Source organism: Ambystoma mexicanum, chromosome 3q (assembly GCF_040938575.1).
Source record: "Ambystoma mexicanum isolate Mex_15411 chromosome 3q, UKY_AmexF1_1, whole genome shotgun sequence".
NCBI classification, from domain to species: domain Eukaryota; kingdom Metazoa; phylum Chordata; class Amphibia; order Caudata; family Ambystomatidae; genus Ambystoma; species Ambystoma mexicanum.
In genome coordinates this window covers 281835184-281854791 of record NC_090926.1, presented here as the reverse complement: position 1 = coordinate 281854791, position 19608 = coordinate 281835184, and the positions used below count along the sequence as shown (strand labels likewise).

General features: G+C 44.1%; 1 protein-coding gene across 2 annotated transcripts in view; it reads left to right on the top strand.

Moving 5' to 3' along the window:
• ERBB3 (erb-b2 receptor tyrosine kinase 3) overlaps nucleotides 1-19608 on the top strand; it is a 364313-nt gene that overhangs the window by 298939 nt on the left and 45766 nt on the right. For both annotated transcript variants that reach the window (XM_069653771.1, XM_069653770.1), the window contains one exon: nucleotides 12731-12829. In XM_069653771.1, coding sequence (XP_069509872.1) covers nucleotides 12731-12829 — 99 coding nt within the window. The remainder of the gene's footprint in view (nucleotides 1-12730; nucleotides 12830-19608) is intronic.

Genomic DNA, 19608 nt, shown 5'->3' with positions numbered 1-19608 from the left:
ATAGAAATTAATCCCACCCACCTTCCCTCACAGTAGTGTTACATAACAGTGGCATAGTCCCAATATTCCTTCAAGTACATGGAAAATAACAAAGATAACGAAATAAGGATTTACAAATCCAAGATTCTTTCCCAAATTTGATCATACAGATTTCTTGTCTTATTCCTGTACAAGATCACTCTCTCCATTTGCGGTAAATCTAATAGCCAGGCTGATACTGAAGGCGATTGCTCGCTCTTCCATTCACGCAGTATTATTTTTTTTGCAGAAATTGAAGCTCTGAAGAACCAACAGCGCTGCAGGAAAGACAGATCCTCTACCAGACCCTCCTGCCCTAAGATAATACTTGTAAAATCATAATCCACATCAATCATCAATGCTTTGTTCATTGTTAACGTAACCCTTTTCCAACATTCTCTTAAACCCCTTCACTCCCATATCATGAGCTGAAAAGATCCCACTGTGTGTTTACATCTCCAACATGCTGCTGACTGTAATCAGCCCTGTCCATAAAGTCTCTGTGGTGTCCAGTACACTCTGTACAAGATTGTGATCTGTCTAGTTCTTTCCCCTAGATTCAATGATGTAATTATCACATTTTTGCATATATTCTTCCATCTGTTCACACTCATCTCAGAGCCTATTACTTCAGACCATTCGTCTAGTAATTTCACATTTGTTTCTTTGTATTGTGCTAAACATTTGTAAACCTTTAAAGCGATGTGTCCATCCAACTTGAATTCTCTCAGCCTTTCCATCCAGTCTTTTCAGAAATCCTATCCCCCGCGGCTTTCTTCAGTTTCCGATATTCCCCAAATGTGCAGTCTCTAAGTCCCTTTTCAATAGTGAATCTGTTAAAGGTAGTCAATTTTTCATCTTCAATCCGGTCACCCAACCATTGGATACCACTCAAATGCCAATTTGGCCAAAACAACGTTTTTCCCTTGTAGCTTCATCTCTGGCTTTAGCCACAACCACACATAACCAGAACTGGAGACTTCTTTATTGGATTGCTTCAATAGTCCTTTGCAACATTCTCTCAGAAATGTTTTTAGTGTATACGATTTACATCGAGTTGCATCTTTCAATGTCAGTATCGCCCTGGGTGCAGAGGGGTAACCCTACTAGTTTCAGCCTGTATCCAGATATCTGATGAATTATCAATAAATGGAAGCAGATGTCTTATACCCAAAGCCAGGTGGTAATGAACAAAGTCCGGAACCCCCAATCCACCATTTTCAGATGATAGTTGGAGTTTCCACAGCTTCAGACGAGGTTGTTTCCCGTCCCAGAAGAATGACTGTATCAAGCTTTCTATCTTCTTTATAGCTTTCTTTTTTTGCCACCATAGGAATCATACTCAAAATGTAATTAATACGTGGAGCTGAAGTCATCTCTATTGTGTTCACTCTCCCCCATAGATTTAGTCTCAATTCGTTCCTCCTATGCAAGTCATTTTCCAGGCTTTCAGTAACGTAATATAGATTCACATCCATCATTCGATCCACTTCCTTTGTTAACCAAATACCCAGGTAACGCTTTTTCTCCGAGGACCATCTGAAATCATAATTCCTCAGTCGATGACTGGTACTTGCTTTTGAGACTGCCATTGCTCCTGATTTAGACCAGTTTATCTTGTATCCAGAATAGTCATGAAAAATGTGAATTTGACTCATGGTTGCCTGAACAGAAGTGTCTATATTTTGTAACACCAGAGGCATATCGTCTGCATACAGCCATAGTTTTTGTGTGGCCTCTCCAAATTGAACCCCTTGAAAGCGGAGAGCTCCTCTAATCTTCACTGCCAGCTGCTCCATTGCAAGGGCCAATAGTAGTGGGGAAAGAGGGCATCCCTGTCTTGTTCCTCTTGCCAGTTCAAATACAGCAGATGTAAGATAATTGGTATTCACACTTGCCGTTGTTCTTGAGTACAAACGCTGTGTCCAATGAATCATACTTTCTCCTAATCCAAAACCTTCTAAAGTGGCCATGAGGTATTCCCATTCTATCCGATCAAAAGTCGTCTCTGCATACAGTGATAACACTGCCACCTCCGCTAGTAATTTCTTGCTTTCATATAGTGTTAGCAACAGTCTGCGCATGTTCTCCAATACATGTCTCCCTTTAACAAAACATGCTTGCTCCTGATGGTTTCAGGTAACAGGTTCTACAAACTTAATGCCAAGGCATTTACAGATGTCTTATTAATCAGTGTTAATCAAACCTATTGGTCTGTAGCTACCCAGATTCACTGAACATTTCCCTTGCTTCAAAAATAGGCAAATGGTGGCCTGCCTTGTGGTAGAAGGGAGTACCCCATTGTTTAGCAAGGAATGCAACATGGTCAGCATCAGGGCATATACTTCATCCGGCATAATCTTGCATAATTCTGCTGGTAGACCATCCGGACCCGGACATTACCCAGAATTCAAATGACACGCTGCACTCTTAAGCTCATCTACGCTCAGGTCTTCTTCTAAACTCAATCTGCCCTCTGATTTCAGTCACTTCAAATTACATGCTTTAATATACTGCTTCAAAATGTCTGGGTTCATATGTACTTCTGATGTGTATCATTTTATATTATAGTTCTTGAACTCTCTGTTGATCTGAGATGGCTCATAAGTTAAAGTACCTGTCATGCCTTCAATTGCGCTAATTGATTTTTCATTTCCCATTATTCGAAGATGATGAGCCAAAAGCCGATCACATTTTTCTCCTCCCTCATAATAATTACATCTTGTTTTAAACAGGAGTCCATCTGCCTTCTCTGTTAGTATTTCCTCCAGTTTCCTTTTCTTTATTTTAAGAGTGTTGCTTGCATGAGTCCATTGAGTAATTTATCATAGTTTGCTTTTCAGTTTCGTCAATTTCTTCTCCCAGGTTCTTCGCTTCCATCCCCCTTTCTTTTTCTTTTTAGCTGAAAGGCCAATCAGCATGCCCCTCATGTAGCATGTGAAAGCCTCCCAGACATACTCCGCAGCTACATCTTCCGTCCAATTTTTCTCAAAAAACACCTTGCCTCTTTCGCAATCTTGTCCAGTACTTCTACATCATCAAGAAGCGTAACATTCATTTTCCAGATACTTGTCTTAGGCAATGGATACTATAATGTCATTTCAAGCGAGACTGGGGCATGATCTGAGATTAAGGTGGTTTTTATATCTCCCTCCTTAGAATTCTGTGTGCATAATCCAGACGTCAGGAGCAGATCAATTCGTGAATACATTCTATGACGGCCCAAACTAAATGTGTATTGTCGGTCTAATGGGTGTTGTAGTCTCCACGTCTTGTAGCCTGCACTCCTTCCTGAAATCTCCCATGCCCTTTCGTTTCACTGCACTCTCAGTATTCACAGTGTCTACACTTTTATCCAGCATTGGGTAAAGTGGGATATTAAAATCTCCTCCCAATAAGAGGTTCGGCTGATTCCCATTCAGCACAAACTGCGCAAGAGAGACATACAATTAGCCATCCGCCCCAGTTCGAGCATAAATATTGCAGACACAATATGAACCATTTTGTACATTCATAATGACACAAATAATTCAACCTTCAATTTTCCTTTTTACAAGTTATTTAAGATATTGCCAAGTTTTTCCTCATCAGTATGCATACCCCCCTTGAACTTGAGGTAAATGCAGAACAAAAAACCTTCCCCACCCATCCCGTTTTCAATTCCTGTGCTTCTGTTTAAAGTAAGGGAGTCTCCTGTAATAGGGCAATAGGGCAATATCTGTCCCCAACTCATTTAGCGTGTTCAAAATCCTTTTTCTTTTGTTTGCGAAATTTGCAGCGTTAACATTCCATGAGACTATTTTGAAAGCCCTATGAGTGCCTTCCACCACCCATTAACTATACATTCCAATTCCATGTATACTGCTCGTTAGTATTCTGTATAATAAAAGGTGTCTTAAACAGTTGCCTTTCCAATTCTCTAATATCCAAATGTTATCCATATATATCTCCCAGATAGAGGGTGTCAAGCATACCATCCTGCTCTCCTGTCATACTACAGACCAACTTAAACAAACCGCTCTACACCACCACGACTTCAGAAGGCATCCACCCGCTGCAATTCTCAAGCCCTCATATCACACACATAAATGATTAATTATTTAGTCATTACCGGTGCCCCCGTCCTTCACAGGGTGCAGAAGTGTCTGTGGCACCACTGAAGGATGCCATGGTTAGAGCGGAGCAGGCCTGAGAAACAGCAGGCCACCTCTAAGCTCCCCGCCACTGACAATAGCCCTGTGCCCAATGCCCGACCAAGCTGTGTTAGCCTTCCTATGTATGTCCTTCCGAATAAATATGAATTCGTTGTCGAACTGGCATAAACGTAGAAAGGTATTTCTTGATTTACCTCTAAATACCTCTTTGCTATACATTGCTGCTGGCATTCCAGTGAAGTTATATGCAAATCGCAGCCACGCTATCTTCTCCTAAATAAAGCAAAGGGTGCATTTTCTTTGTGGACAAACTCATCAAATCACATTTGTTTTGTTATAAAATGACCTATACCCCAGGATCCAACCTTTTAGGTCCGCCTTTCTAGGGTTTATTCGGTAGTCTCAAACACGGTGCTATTGGGCCGTTAACGCCACCGAAACACAAGTAACAATACAGCCGTTTGAAAAGGCTTGTGCAGACTGTATAGTGTTTGAGCCAACAGGATGCATATAAATGTTAGCATTCCACAAGGCAACTGAGATGCATAAATGTTTCTAATCCCAGCTCAATTTAGCATCTGTGCATGTGCGTAGCCTCCCCATCACGGCCGACAACAACATCCCACACCATTGCCTACCCACCGGAGAGCAGCACCCTGCCTGGAAATGTTTTTGTTTCATTTCTTTTCAACAAAAGTATTTGTCCTGCAAATTACTTTTTATATGTATTTTTCTGCTGCTCTGCCATTTTGTATATCCCTTTAAAGCTAGATATTACTTGTCTAACAGAACCTTCACTGCTTTCATGCACATCCCAACAAGTCAAAATAAGTGGTAGCATTGGCGGTGTGGACAGTGTCCCCTGCCGGCAGCAACGTCACTTCCTGAATCAAGACATCCTACAAATGGGCAGTCTCTTTCCTATTCTGTAACCCCTAACTACAGTTAGAATTTACTTGTGTTTACCAGCTGGCCTTCTTTTACAACAATGTTGTAGCAGCCAAGATGAAACACAAAGGCCTTTGGTTTTGGGCAGAAAGCATTTCATTGCAAACATGTGTAGATGTGACGTGCTAAAGATATGGAGGAGTTCCATCCGGGGCCTAGTATTTCTATGCCCTTAGGGCTTGGACATAGGACATAGTCAAATGATATGTGTACCGGTTGTGGTCTACCCGCAGACAGTGCATAACCCATGCCGAATATACCCCACTTTGAGCACAAGGGGCACACTCGGACCCACAATCCCGCACACGGGCCACCAGGACCCATAATCACAACATTGCACGTGCTGCTCATGTGTGCCTTAAAAACCAGCCCACCACCCCCACAGATCAGTGCAACCATAATTAGCACAACGAGGACAATGGCAACCATGCTGAGGGCTGGAGCCCCCTCCTGCACCTGGGACAACCCATTAATCATACCCAGATCTTACAAATGACACTCGAGTGCAACGCGGGCACCATAAATTCAAGTCTCACACTGTTCATAACAATCACACACTTAATGCCGAATGATCACTGACCTGAAAAGCCCTCTGGAATTCCGGTGCTCCTCCATTACCCTGAATCATCTCTCTTCCCCATTAGAGGAAAGCACCACAAACGCTCGCACTGCTTCATAGCACAACAAAGATGACTCTTAAATCCTAATCCAGCGTTAATAACGGTAACCACACATCAATTAGTAACCCATTAAATATTAATCTTCAATTAAAAACATAAATAGATATGCAAATAAACGTACAATTCATTACATTGTTTTAAATTAATTAAAATATTTCAAATTGAATTGATGGGGGAACGTTATTCCTGGTCAATCAAAGCTCTTCCAGCTGCTTTAAGTCAACAATCAGCCTCTGAAGGTTCATCTGTAGTCTTAACGCCTCCATCCATGTAGATTTTTTAAATTACAGGTTTTACTGAGATGGTTTTAATATTTTTCTCTAATGCCAAGGCTTAAGCATGCTTGAATGCCTTCCTTTTCTCTACAATCTCCTTGGGGTAATCCGGATAAATGGCCAGGGTGTCTTCCTTCCAGAGTAAGTTTCCCTTTTTCCCTTGCTGCCCTCAAGAATTTCTCCTTAACACATACTTTTGTTAAAACCAGAATAATCTGCCTTGATTTATCCTCCAGTATTTTCCTGGCTCCGTAAGAATAATCCAAGTCACATGGATTCATAATCCTCTTTCCTAGCACCTGTGTCAGGACCCTGATGACCCGTGAATCCAAGTCCTCATCCAAATCAGGACTTTCCTTTAGTCCCAGCAAACGTAGATTTAGGTTTCTGCTTCCAGCTTCCAGCACCAAGTTCTTTTTCGTTATGTCGGACAAATTCTGATCTCATGTCCTTATAGGCCTGTAACTCCCTGCCACGTTTGAGGCCAGCGTAGAGCTATTAGATTCAACCTTTGTTACTCTGGTCTCCAAATGATTAACTTTTGAGGTCAGTTTATTTAGTGAGTACTTCATCTCCCCCACATCCTAAGAGACCTTCAGCAAAAGGGCATAAATATCACTGATGCCAGGAGTTTCTTCCATCACACCAACTTATTTAAACTTTTTTGGGATAGGATTTTCAGGAACTTCAATCTTCTTTTTATTTAAGGTATTGATTCCTGAGATTTGGTATCCATAGACAGGGGAAGGAGCAGGCTGCTAGGTCAGCTGAAATTCCACAATTTTGGAAAGTCTGATCTTGACAGGGAGGAAGTTCCAGATTCTTGGAGTTTAAACAGAGAATACCTGTCTTCTGGTTCTTTCCTTCCTGCACCGTTGTAATTCAAGTCTGCACATTTCCTTACTTCTGGTGGATCACAGACCTCCGGAGATGCTGAGTTTCTCAGTGAGGTAGCTTGGGGACTTCAGAATGACAGTCTTGTAGATGATGCAACAGGATTTAAAGATGATACAGGCTTGCAATGGGAGCTAGTGCAGATCGATGTGGGTTCGGGTAATGTGATCGAATTTGCAGAGTCCTTTAATGAGTCTTGCTGCAGCATGCAAGACACATTTCAGGGGTGCCAGAGTAGTCACTCAAAGGTCTTCCAAAAGGACACTGCCACCATCCAGGTGGGAGAGGACAAAGGCTTGGACAGTGGAGCTGAAGTTGTTTTCTGGGATGAAGGGCTTGATTTTGAACAGGAGAGGAAGTTGGTTCCAAGTTGTTTGTGTCTTCCTTACTATGTTTTGTTTGAATGTGAGGTATCTGCCGATGTTGAACCCAAGGGACTTGGCAAGGGTGGCCAGCTGGGGTGGAATCCCTTGAGGTTCGTAGCTGAGAGCCATGTCTGGATGTCAGGGTGGTCGATGTTGTTGGTCAGCTGTAGAGATTCAGTCTTGGAGTGGTTGAGCTTCAAGTAAACACTGGACGTCCATGTCTGGATCAATGTGAGGCAGTCCTTGAGCCTGTGGATGTTTTCGATGCAGGATATCTTGAGGTACATCTGCATGTCATATGCATATCGGTGGATGTTGTGGGGAGAGAGGAGGGTTCAGAGCAGTTCCATGTAAAGATTGAAGTTCCTGGTGGATAGGATGATCCTTACAGGGCTCTACATGTGATGGTTAGTGCTGGTCAACTAAAAGAATCCATTTATTCAAACTGTTTGTGATTCACAAAGTAGGATTTGAACCAGCTGAGGATGATCTTGCTGATCCCCCATAGATTGTCCGTGAGTGTGTGGTGATCTGCTGTGTCAAATGCTGCTCAGCGGTCAATGGAGAACAAGGAAGCATGGATGGCCATTGAAGGGGCCCCTGAGGGACCCTCGGATGTGGAAACAAGGCACAATCACCACACACGAACTGATACGCCAGACACGAGGTTGTATTCCCAAAATCTAGGGTTTATTGCAAAAACAAATAGTCTCAGTTGGCCAAACGGTCCCACGCCCCGCAACGTGTGTCTAACAGACCTCGGGGGATGCAAGAGAGCGAAAATCGTACATCAGTTACATATATACAAAATGAGCATCTTACAATCAGTAATGACACATTTTACACATTCAATGCCGCCCTAATTCATTCCGTTTGAAGTGGAGGTGATGATTGACCATGGTGACGAATATGACACTTTAGATCACCATATTTAGTAACAGTTTGCAATCTCGAATTCACAGACACTATTCTTTATTTGTGAGAACACAGCGCTTCTGTTTTCATGGACAGGCTGCACGTAGGGGGACTGGCACATTCCAGGCCTTACTATCTCCTGGTTTCGATTCACGCTGTAGAGGTCAGCTTGCTCTCCGGGGGCTCACAGCACTCAGAAGGGGGGCCGTAAAGAAGAACATAATTCAAACCCTTTAATATTAGTTTTGTGCATTGCTATTCTTTTAAGGAGACTCACTGGCATCCGTGTACTGATAAGAATGCCTTGCTCCCTGCTTCCAAGGATATGTGAAGGAGGAAAACGGGCTTTTCTGTTTGGCTCCTTGCGCAATGTTTCAACATGTCTTTAATAGCCTTGGACCATTGTAGCGGAATAATATCTACAGCAAAGCAGTTTTGCATGAGGCAAAGTGGCGATGTTAAAGAGAAACACAGAGAAAACAAAATGGCGATTCTGGTTACCTTAAAATGGCCGCACTCTAGTTGAACTAATAGCTTCGTAATAAGTAATGGGCATATATTCTTTATACTTTAAATGAGGCGGTTGGTCTTCGGCCAACCAATTATCCAGCATTGCCTTCTGTTCGAGGGGTGTCTTCTTTTCTAGACTGACACCATCATCAATGATGTTGAGGGCCTCGTCGATCACCTTGATGGTAGCCGTTTCTGTGTTACATCTGGGTCTAAAGCCAGATTGGGAGGGCTGAAGGATGTTTTTGGCTTCGATGTGTTGGTGGAGTTGTGTGGGTACTGCTTTCTCCAGGATCCAGGCTCTTACCTAGGAAGGGAAGATGGTGATGGGGATGGACTCTCTCTCCATCTCTAGCACAAATCATCTGAACATGATCACAGACTCTTGAAAATAAAATCACACTTTGTTCGTACCTTGGCTCAAAGCTGTGTTTGGAGACTGTCAGGGCTCCACCCAAGCTAACGCAAGTCCACAAAAAGCCCTGTTCACACTCATGACTGCCCCCCTAGCACAAGGGTCCTTTTGAAAGTATTATTATTATTATTATTAGGGTATTATTTGAGTGCAGGCCTAGCTTCGGGAATCAACAGAGCGCTTTGCAATCATAGGGGGAAGCATAGCAAAAGTAAGGCATGCACATCCGGCTGTGGCGTTCCTACAGTCACTAGCAGACTGGCCTACAGGGAAGTCTGGAGATTTCCCAGTGAGCCTTTGCTCCATGGGCCTCTTTTCTCTCCAAGCACTAAGATTTGTTTGTATTGTTACATGCAACCCACACAATTAAGATGCTTGTAAGGTGTAAAAAGAGGTCACATCGGGAAAAGAATCCAGGGCCTCTTTTGGCTCCGAGTCCACTGCTGCCTACAGTCATGCATATACACGGAAGTCAGCTATCGCATGCATGGAAACATGTTGGAATGCATTTTCCACTGTCTTTTCGGTATTCAATGATTTTACCGAAAACCTTTTATTCAAGGCATTTTTTACTGAAATAATTTTACTGAAAAAAGATCAAATTGTAGAAACCATTTTTTTTGGAGGGGGTAAGTGGTTAAAACAGTTGGGGAGGGGGTTGCAGGGAGTTAAAACATGGGGAAAAGTAGGGTTTAGGGGGTGAGCCCCCTCAAATAAAAAATGCATGTAAAAATCAGTATTTTTCCGGTAAATTTGTTTCGGTAAAAAATGCCTAAAAAAGGATTTTTGTAAAAATCACATAGACCCGTCTTGTCTACCTCATCCGCAGGTAGCTGTAGAATGACAATGGAAAACTGTCCGCCCCCCCTGGTTGCCCCATCTGCACACGGGGCAAATCAACCGTAAATCTTTAGGAAATTATGGGGCTGAGTGTATTTTGCTAATTAAAATTCTTAATAAGTTGGGGTATTTTTTTAAAAAAAAGTAATTGCACTAAAGGGGACTAGATCCGTTTACATTTCTGTGCTAAAGATCCTCCTAGTGCAATTACCGAAGGCATGTGCAATGGACTCCTAGGGAATACGCCTACTTTTACCAGGCGGGACGCTAGCAGTCAGGCGGATTCCCTAGGAATCCATTAGTTTCTCATGCTGGCGTAAACACCAGACGGATATTGATTGATTTATTGATTTATTTATTTACTCATTTATATAGCGCTTTACACCAAGGCGCTGTACAGTGTAACAACATAATACATGACAACAACAACAAAATAACAGTGTAAGCAAAATTACATCATGAATCATTCGACAAAACAGTGAAAAGAGCAATTAACTGAAGGGGGGGAATAGGGGAGTGGGATTATGTGGGGAGGTGGTGAGAGTTGGAAGAGGGAAATGGAAGGGAGAGGGAGGAGGGCAGGAGAGGGGAGAGAGAAAATCAAAGGGAAGGAAGAGGGGGGAGGGGAAGCAGAGAGGGCAAAGGGGGAGGTTTCAAGGAGGAGAATGGAGGAGGGATTTAAGTGAAGTGCGAAATGAGGAGAAGGTCGTGGTAGAGCGGATTGTGAGAGGGAGTGAGTTCCAGTGCAGAGGTGCAAGGAGTTGGAAGGAGAGGAAACAGGAGGAAGCACAGGGGGATGGAAGTACAGTTAGAAGGAAATGGTCAGTGGGACGAAGGGAACGGGAGGGAGAGTAGAAGGAGAGAACGGAGGAGAGATAAGGAGGAGCAAGACCATGGAGGGATTTGAAGACAAGGCAGAGAAAGCAACATTTTAGCTGTAAGTGAAATGGTAGCCAGCAAAGGTAAGAGAGCGAGGTAGAGATGGAGACTCGGGAGGTAAGGAGACAAAGGGTACGAACAGCAGAGTGGCAGATGGATTTAAGGGGGGCAGGATGAGATGCAGGAAGTCCAAAGAGTAGAGAAGAGAGGTAGAAGAGGCGGGAAAAGATGAGAGAGGAGATTAGGAGTTTTGTAGCGTGGAATGTGAGGGAGGGACGGATTTTGCGAATATTGTAGAGGTGGTATCGGCAGGTGTGAGAGGTGAGTGAAATGTGTTGGGAGAAGGAGAGAGAGGAGTCAAAGAGAACGCCTAAATTATGAGCTTGTGGGGAGATAGGGAGATTGGAGGGAGGAACGCGAATGAAAGGGGGAGGCGAGGGAGGGGGAAGAGAGTTGGAGGGGAAGAAAAGGACTTTGGTTTTATCGGTGTTAAGAGAGAGAAAGCGGGAGGACATCCAGTTCTTAATAGCAGTGAGGCAGGAGGAGAGTTTAAGGTGAAGGTCAATTGAGAAGGAGGAGAAAGAGAAAGAGTTGAGTGTCGTCAGCATAGAAATGGTGGGAGATGCCAAACGAAGAGATAACAGGGGCAACGAGGGAGGTGTAAAGAGAGAAGAGGAAAGGACCAAGTACAGAACCTTGGGGAACACCGTAAATAAGAGGGAAGGAAGGAGAGGTCTGGCCACCCCATGATACAGCAAAGGAACGGGAGGAGAGGTAAGAGGATAGCCATTTGAGAACAGGGCCTTTAAACCCGAAGGAGGAAAGAGTGTGGAGCAGGAGGGGATGATCGACAGTGTCAAAAGCTGCAGAGAGATCAGGGAGAATAAGGATAGAGTATTGCTTGGCATGTCGAGCAGAGAGGAGGGAGTTAAGGATAGAGGCGAGAGCAGTTTCTATAATATATGATATCATAGAAACTAGATATGGCCGCCATGTTAATTCCGCTCTGCTTTCCAACTCACTCGGCAAATGAAACAAAATTGCATGGTCTATAAAAAGTGTCAGTGAACCTTTACTGCCACTTTTACCACCACCTTGTCCAGTTCACAGGACGCAGAAAATGATCCCCCATGCATCCACGTTGATCAGTAAAACTAATTTCTTAATGATTTTCTTTTTAATTGTAACACTGTATTTACATTTTAAGACCAAGCAATAGAGTGAAACATCCGGGCATTTGCCCACGTGAGAAAGACAGCAACGCATGCTGATGCAAGCTGCAAAGGTGGCCAGCTAATGATAGAAGCAATTCTTTACCATCTCCCCAGCAGACATAACAAGCAGGACTATACCGGCCGGCTAATGCTCTGGAGTGGTTCTGTACATTGGCTGCAAGTTTCACCTGTGGAGAAAAGCTAAATATAATTTTTAATGTTTTTTTTATAATGCGCCTAATACCGTACTTGATTTTGGTTTGTTTATCAGCGCGGATCAGGGATTCGAACCTCTGTTGCTCAGCGTAGTCTTGCTTCAATGACCAGCGCGTGGCTCCTGTGCGGGGAGTGCTAAGGGGTGGGAATCAGGAGTCGGGAGAGCTGAGGCTGATGTGAGAGGTCGGGGTTCGAAGGAAGCGAAAGGGGCTGGCAGAACACATTTTTGTGAGCTCCGTTTTCTGTGTACTGGTTTGGCACCACTTAATTGGCTGCCAAATTAGTGCACCCTCAACACTTGTCGCTCTATAACTAGCACGCGGGTGCGAGGCGGTGCAACGCTTGAGCACCCTTTCTGAACTCTGCACACTTGTTCTGTCTTCTCACGTCTTTGCTTTTTTTCGCAGGGGGTTTGGATTCCAGACGGGGACTCTGTGAAGATCACGGTGAGCATTAAGATGATCCAGGACCGGACCGGCCGCCAGACCTTCCATGCAGTCACAGATGTGAGTACCCGGCTAGCACTCTCTCGCAAAGTCTATAGCGTGGCTTCCACTGTAAGGTCCTGTGGTACTGGATACCAAAGTCATCCAGTTACCTGAGCAACAGTGACAAGTGGCGACTTTTAGCCGCGCTGCCAGATGACGTGCCCCAATCGCCCCAATCACAAGCAGGCATTGCAGGGCAAAGGGTATCCGTAGAGGTGCTGGGATAGGCTCTGCAGTCTATCCAGAGTCTACCCGACTCCACTGGAGTCCAAAGAGAAAGTTCAGCAACTCCCAAAATAGAAGTTGCTAAGTTGCTGCTCACAGCCAGTAAAGTGGCAGCAGGGTGCTTTTTGTAACTCCCAGAGGTGAAAGCTGTGCTCACTGCTAAGAGCCAGTAAGGTGGCCATGGTGCACTCATTGTAACTCCCAGAAATGGAATAGCTTCTCACTGCTCAGAGCCAGTAAGGTGGCAGTGGGGCGCTCTTTGTAATTCCCAGAGCTGAAAGCGCTACTCACTGCTCAGAGCCAGTAAGGTAGCAGTGGGGTGCTCTTTGTTACTCCCAGAACTGAAAGCGCTGCTCACTGCTCAGAGCCAGTAAGGTGGCAGTGGTGCGCTCTTTGTAACTCCCAGAACTGAAAGCGCTGCTCACTGCTCAGAGCCAGTAAGGTGGCCATGGTGCGCTCTTAACTCCCAAAGCTGGAAGTCCTGCTCACTGCTCAAAGCCAGTAGGGTGCGCTCTTTGACGTGTCACTTTGCACCCTGAATTGCCTCACTCAGAAGCTGTTCAGATGTGTTTAGGTGCCTCCAGAGTCCAATATACCATTGACCGAAGAACATTTTTAAGTTTCAGAGCCTGCATTCGTGACAATCTACAAGTAGACTCCACAGAACAGAGAGGATGTTGCTACCCCATGTCAGCTTAGAGTGTAGACTTAATTCTCTTTGTACAAGGTACTAAGGTGTGCCCAGAATGCATAGGTTCGTAGTAACATAACATGGACACGTTGCATTGTAATACATGTTTTAGCTCTGAATGAAGATCTCTTTTCAGTGAAGCAGGAGAGTCCCCTGAGCCAATCAGTCCACCTGGGAAAGCGCAACGTGCAGAACTCGGCAGCTGGCACTAAGTGGATCCTCCTCTCACTGTAGCTTGGTCTTGTGGCATCATCCTCAGCCTAGGGTACAGATAGATTGATGGGTGGGTTCTGTATGCCAATATGATGCACTACGCACTACGCAGAGTCGGCCATCTTACTACGCGCCACACTCTTCCATTTCCAACTCGGCATGGCCTTCTGTCATCTGATGTCAAGTCCAAAAATAGTCCCAAAGCTGATTTGTAAAAGAGGGGTCTGGGATTGCAATACACGTCCATGATGCCACTTACAACCCATGCTCCTTACACGTCTTGCCTCTTTCTTCCCTGTTTCCCCTTGACTAGGAAGGACTTGAATCTGTGCTCTGATGATTGGAGAGAGGCAGCAGAGTGACTGCACAGTCACCTTTTTCTGCTCAGGACAGCTTCTGTCAGCATACGCTCATCAGCACTCGTAGGTTTAAGGAGTGCAAGCTTTGTGAGAGGAAACGCTCTGTGGCGGCTGTACCTCAGAAGGTCTGTCGCTAGTGTCTGTGGAGCAGGACCGCCTCTGAATTCCTGAAATGCAGCCCTCCTTCAGCTCACTGGGGAACAACCCTCCAGTGCTCGAGGTATATATGGAGAATATAGCATTGACTATCAGTGGTGGCAACGGTTAAATTTACTGGCATGAGCTATGGCCGTATGGTGTATCCTTTGGCCCAGGTCATATCATGGGAAGTTCATTCACAGGCATGACATCATAAACAGCGCACTGGCTAGTTCTTGGTTTTTTTTTAATGACGGTCTGCGTTCCACCAAAACTAAAAAGTGATGGATTTAAATTAATTATAACCATAGCATTGCTCTGGGCAAACATATATACCACAAATAACCACAATCTTGGGCCCCTGTAATTCCCAACCTCCCACTCACCTGCAGAGTCCCCAAGGATCTACACTCTAACCGCTACCTTTCATCATCTACATGGCACCACTACTTGACATCATCATTACATTAAATCTGGTTCTCCTGTTACAACCAGGCGGATGATACACAAATAATCTACACAGTTGTGAACCACCTATCACCAAACGCCCCCTACATTAAAAACTGCCTTGCACAGGTGGACGGACGGATGACAGCAAAAGACTTAAACAAAAACCTAGCAAAGCAAGGCTGATGCTCTGTAATCCAATAGGTTCTAACTCCACCACAATCCCGTGGCCTGGCAAGATGGGTCCGTCCCAAACCCATCAACAATGGTAAGAAACCTTGGAATGAAAAGTGACAACACCCTCACTCTTGATCCACAGGTCAGAGCCATCATCAGACGCTGTTTCAACTGTGCATGTATGCTGTATCTTACCGTACTTAATATTCACCCACAGGGCCATCATTTCTCTCATAATATCCAAACAGCCTCTGTTTGGACTCCCAGATTACCTAATGAGGAAACTTCAAAAAGTCCAAAATGCAGCGGCAAGAATACTTCTCAGAATGAAGCGATTTGAGCATATCATACAAGCATTATGTACTCTCCACGGGCTATCCATCAAATAAGGGTGCATTTCAAAACCTTGTGCATACCCCATTGTTCATACCACAGAGTGGGCCCTTCCTCCTTCAGAAGAAAGTTTCCACACTACACTCCTTCCAGAACACTTAGGCCTAGCAATGCTGCACTTGTGCTAGTCCCTAACTTCAACAAGAAATGACAATAAGTATCCTCTTTTACAGTTCTGGACACTAAACACCCTACCCAAACCTCTCTGTCTGGAGGAGAACCACCTGACTTTCAGGAAATAGCTCAAGTCTTGACTTTTCAACCAACCACTTTGAAAGAAAAGAAAATAAATAGCAACCGACTAAAAACGGTACATCAGAAACTTTTTACGACAAGCACTTTTCAAAACTGGCATCACTACCATCTGCAAAAAAAGAAGTACTATGCCCTCTGGCCATGTATAACAATATACTTTTAAACAAAAGCAATCTTTCAATGGATATAAAGCAAGCAATATTTTATTTTGTCCAAAGACCAACACACAATTCAAATTGAACATAAACAATTTGCCTAACAATGAAAGAACAGTTGTATTCCTAATCAAAATGCAATTATAACACTGCCAACCACCCATTTGTCAACACACATCTACTACTTTCATACCACTCTTACATACCACAAGCAGACATAACATAAGCAATCATCAACAACCAAATACATTTTAAAATCATATAGAATTGTCTATTACTAAACCAATTGCATGAATGAAGCCATTATACTATTCATACAGGTAACCAAAATTCTTCAATATTTTAATATTGTTGTGTACCAATTGTACATTGTGTACACATTTTCAACTTCTTGAAATAAAGTATGAATCCAGGGTCTTCATCTACTCGAGTTTCGGCTTAACAGAGGTCCTCAAGATGCTTGGTAGACCAGCCTCATCAGGACGAAGTGGATAGAAGGTGGTAAAAGGGATGGCTTGCTTGTACTGGAAAACAGGCGTTGTGCGTAAAAGGAAGATATTAGCACTTCTTGATGGACGGTGCTTTGGCAGAGGTTTGTTGTACTTGAGTCCTTTCCACCGCTCGTATGCGCGTGTCATCAATTTAGGTTCATAAATCCTCCCATCAGATATTCAAACATTTCCCTGCAATTGTATGCAGTAATTCACGGCGGATGGAAGCTAAAAGAACGTGTGCCGCATTGCGTGTTGCATTATTTGCGCACGTGTCACTGAAATGGCACTGTGTTTATCCTAAGTTCCAATTAGGATATATGGGCGTGCTTACAGCTACCTCTTCAATGCAGCACTTTTCAAAACTGTCATCACTACCATCTGCAGCAAACCAAGGTGACTCATGGACCTCCCCTGTGTGGCACTGGTCCACACCTTTAATCTCAGTGAACTCTATCACCAAGAGCAAGGAAGTGACAACATCTTCACCCCCATTGCCCACGCCTCTCATCCTTCAACTAACCCCTCACTAATAAAATCTTGCATGCTGGCACCCCCCACATTCCTACAGATGGCTTCCTAGGTCTAGTGTACGTAACAGATTTAGACCCTATCCATCTTCTATCAACAACTATGCTGTTAACTTTTGTACTCCACAACCCGGGGCTGCTTATATGGCTAACCTGCCCTGTCGGTACCAAACACACACAACTTAGAGATGTTCATATGGACACACAGGGAACGGATACTTCCAGCGTGCATCCATAAACACCAAAGGTTTCTGCATCTGCCTTGCAGCTATACGAGAAACACACCCTGCCCTCCTTTCTCACAGGCCCATGCACAGCGCAGGTCAACATTATTGGCAGAAGGGCACTATATAAGACCACTTTACATTACATTGGTGATTGGGCCGACTGGTTAGCAACTGGCTGGTCTCCTTCTGCAGTGGCGCAGACAGACCATAAATGATATTATGGGAGGCTGCCCGGAGCAAAGATAGTGGTCAGATTAATTCAAAGCCTTTCATCCTTTACCTTTATGGAGCAAGAGGCCCCCCAAATGAAGACGTCGCTGTACACAAACCCAGTTACATTACATTGCTTTTTAATTTTAATCAGCTTTCCCCTCCAGAATTACATTTTTGCATATAACGACCCTTACCTCTCATCTATCTTCAAGCAGGGAAATCCAAAGAATAGATAATGTGAACATAAATGAAAGGGTACCTCGGTTAGTTAATGCAGCTATTGCAACGTTCTGTGTGCAAGCTGTGAGTCACAAGTATGTATCCTGCATGTGCCGGCAAATCATCTAATCCTTCTGAGGCTAATATAATGAGTACCATTGAGTTGGCACATGTCCCACTGCCTGGGTAGGAATGGGCAAGCAGCAAACAGAGCTGTGAGTGGGCTAAACTCTGGGGGAGCTGTCCGCAGTCCCCGGCTGGCAAAAGTGGGAACAGCAGGCGGCACCCACATGTCCTGGATGATGAGAGAGAGGGGAGGAGAAAAAAAGAAAGCAATGTATGGAAGGTAGCAAACCTTAGTAGTAGGAAAGCATCCCCCATGCCTACAATGAGTTTCTTCTCCTACACCACCCCACTCACAAACACTGTAGCAGATGGAGGCCCCATCAGCACTGTTCCTGGGCTGATTGGGGGTGTTGATAGTAAGATTGGGCTAGCGGACTCCATAGACAGTCATAGCTCTGGCAAGTCGCCTTGTTAACTAAAAACGGTGGAGCTTAATTTATTTCACTAATCTGTTAGGAGCGGACCATAGCTCACAAGTGATGGTGTCATGAGCAAGTCTCAAGCTAAGGTGGCTTCTGCATGTGATGTGCACTACATAGATGGCAGATATTATTATTATTATGCATGCTGCAAACACCATAGTCTATTAAGGCTTTTTGTGTAGTTCACGCTTCATGCAATCACTTCTAGGTGATCGCACTTTTGGCATTTAGGTGGACTGATTTGCCCAGGGTCACATATTAGTCCTACAGGGAAGCCTAGCTGTGAGCCCAGGTGTACTGGTTTCACAGTTTGAAAATGTGTGCCCTTCACACTGCACATTTTCCTGTGGGATCTTCAGTTGTCCCAGGTAAAGGATGGAATGTTGGTAAGCATCAGGTCTGCATTCCTGTACAGTAGTTGTAGTTTTATTTTGCCAACAGGGGGGCGTATGTACCAGAATGAAATCCGATGGGGCATAAGGGTCAAGGCTCAGAGAGCATCCCACTTAGCACTTGGGCCAACTTGAGAGGGCTTTACTATGCATGTGTGACAACATCAGCTGCTTGTAGTCAGTATTTCAAACAGCAATGCGTTTTATTGATACAGGGGATGCCACACACACTGCATTCCCACAAAAAAGCATAAAGTAGGTCATCAGAAGAGAGGCCAACTGTGGAACCGCTTTTCTCCCTATCCCAGAAGGGAAACTGCAAAGGCTGCTCTGTTCTATGGTCGCTGTCCATTTGACAGACTCTGGACAGAACTGACATGCTTGGTGATGTGTTTAAATGCACAAGAAACCTAAATTGCATGAACATTTTCTGAGTAATCACTTTCCATCTAGCAGAGGCATTTCAACTTGCTATCCCGTTTCAAGTTGCTCAGCCAGAGATATTGAAAGCATCTTGATTTTCAGAGGCAGAAAGCACTGAAAATAATGTGCAGTCCCTACTTGCAAACTTGGGGACCATTATCTACCAACTATAAGACCCTCTTCTCGTTTCATGCCCACTTTTTCTGTGAGTGGTTACACTGATACTATTTTTCATCTTGTGAGCTTGATTTAGAAAACTTGGGCATAAAACATCTTTTTATCAATGTTGATTACAATATGTCTTTGGCGCGCAACAAACCCCTTCCCTCCCTAGCAGCAAACAGCATCATTGCCGTGAAGGAGGCTGAGTGGTATTTGCGATACTAAGGATTATGTGGAAGAAATACGCACACAATTGTGAGACAGAGTGTGCTATCAGAAACTATTCTCTAATCCTACTAGCTTTTATAATGGCCTCTTGTATGACCTGTTGAATAATTGGTTTTCTACAGGCCGCCTTACTAAACAGGAGTTTTCTTTTGTGTATCCTTTTTCACTGATCTGATACACGTCACCTAAAATTCACAACGTTAAGAGACCACCAAGAGGGGCCCCCATCATATCTGGATCGGTTACAAGAAGGAAACCTGTCCCTTTATGTGGGTCCAATTCTCCAGCGACTTGCTCGAACTTTACAGTTT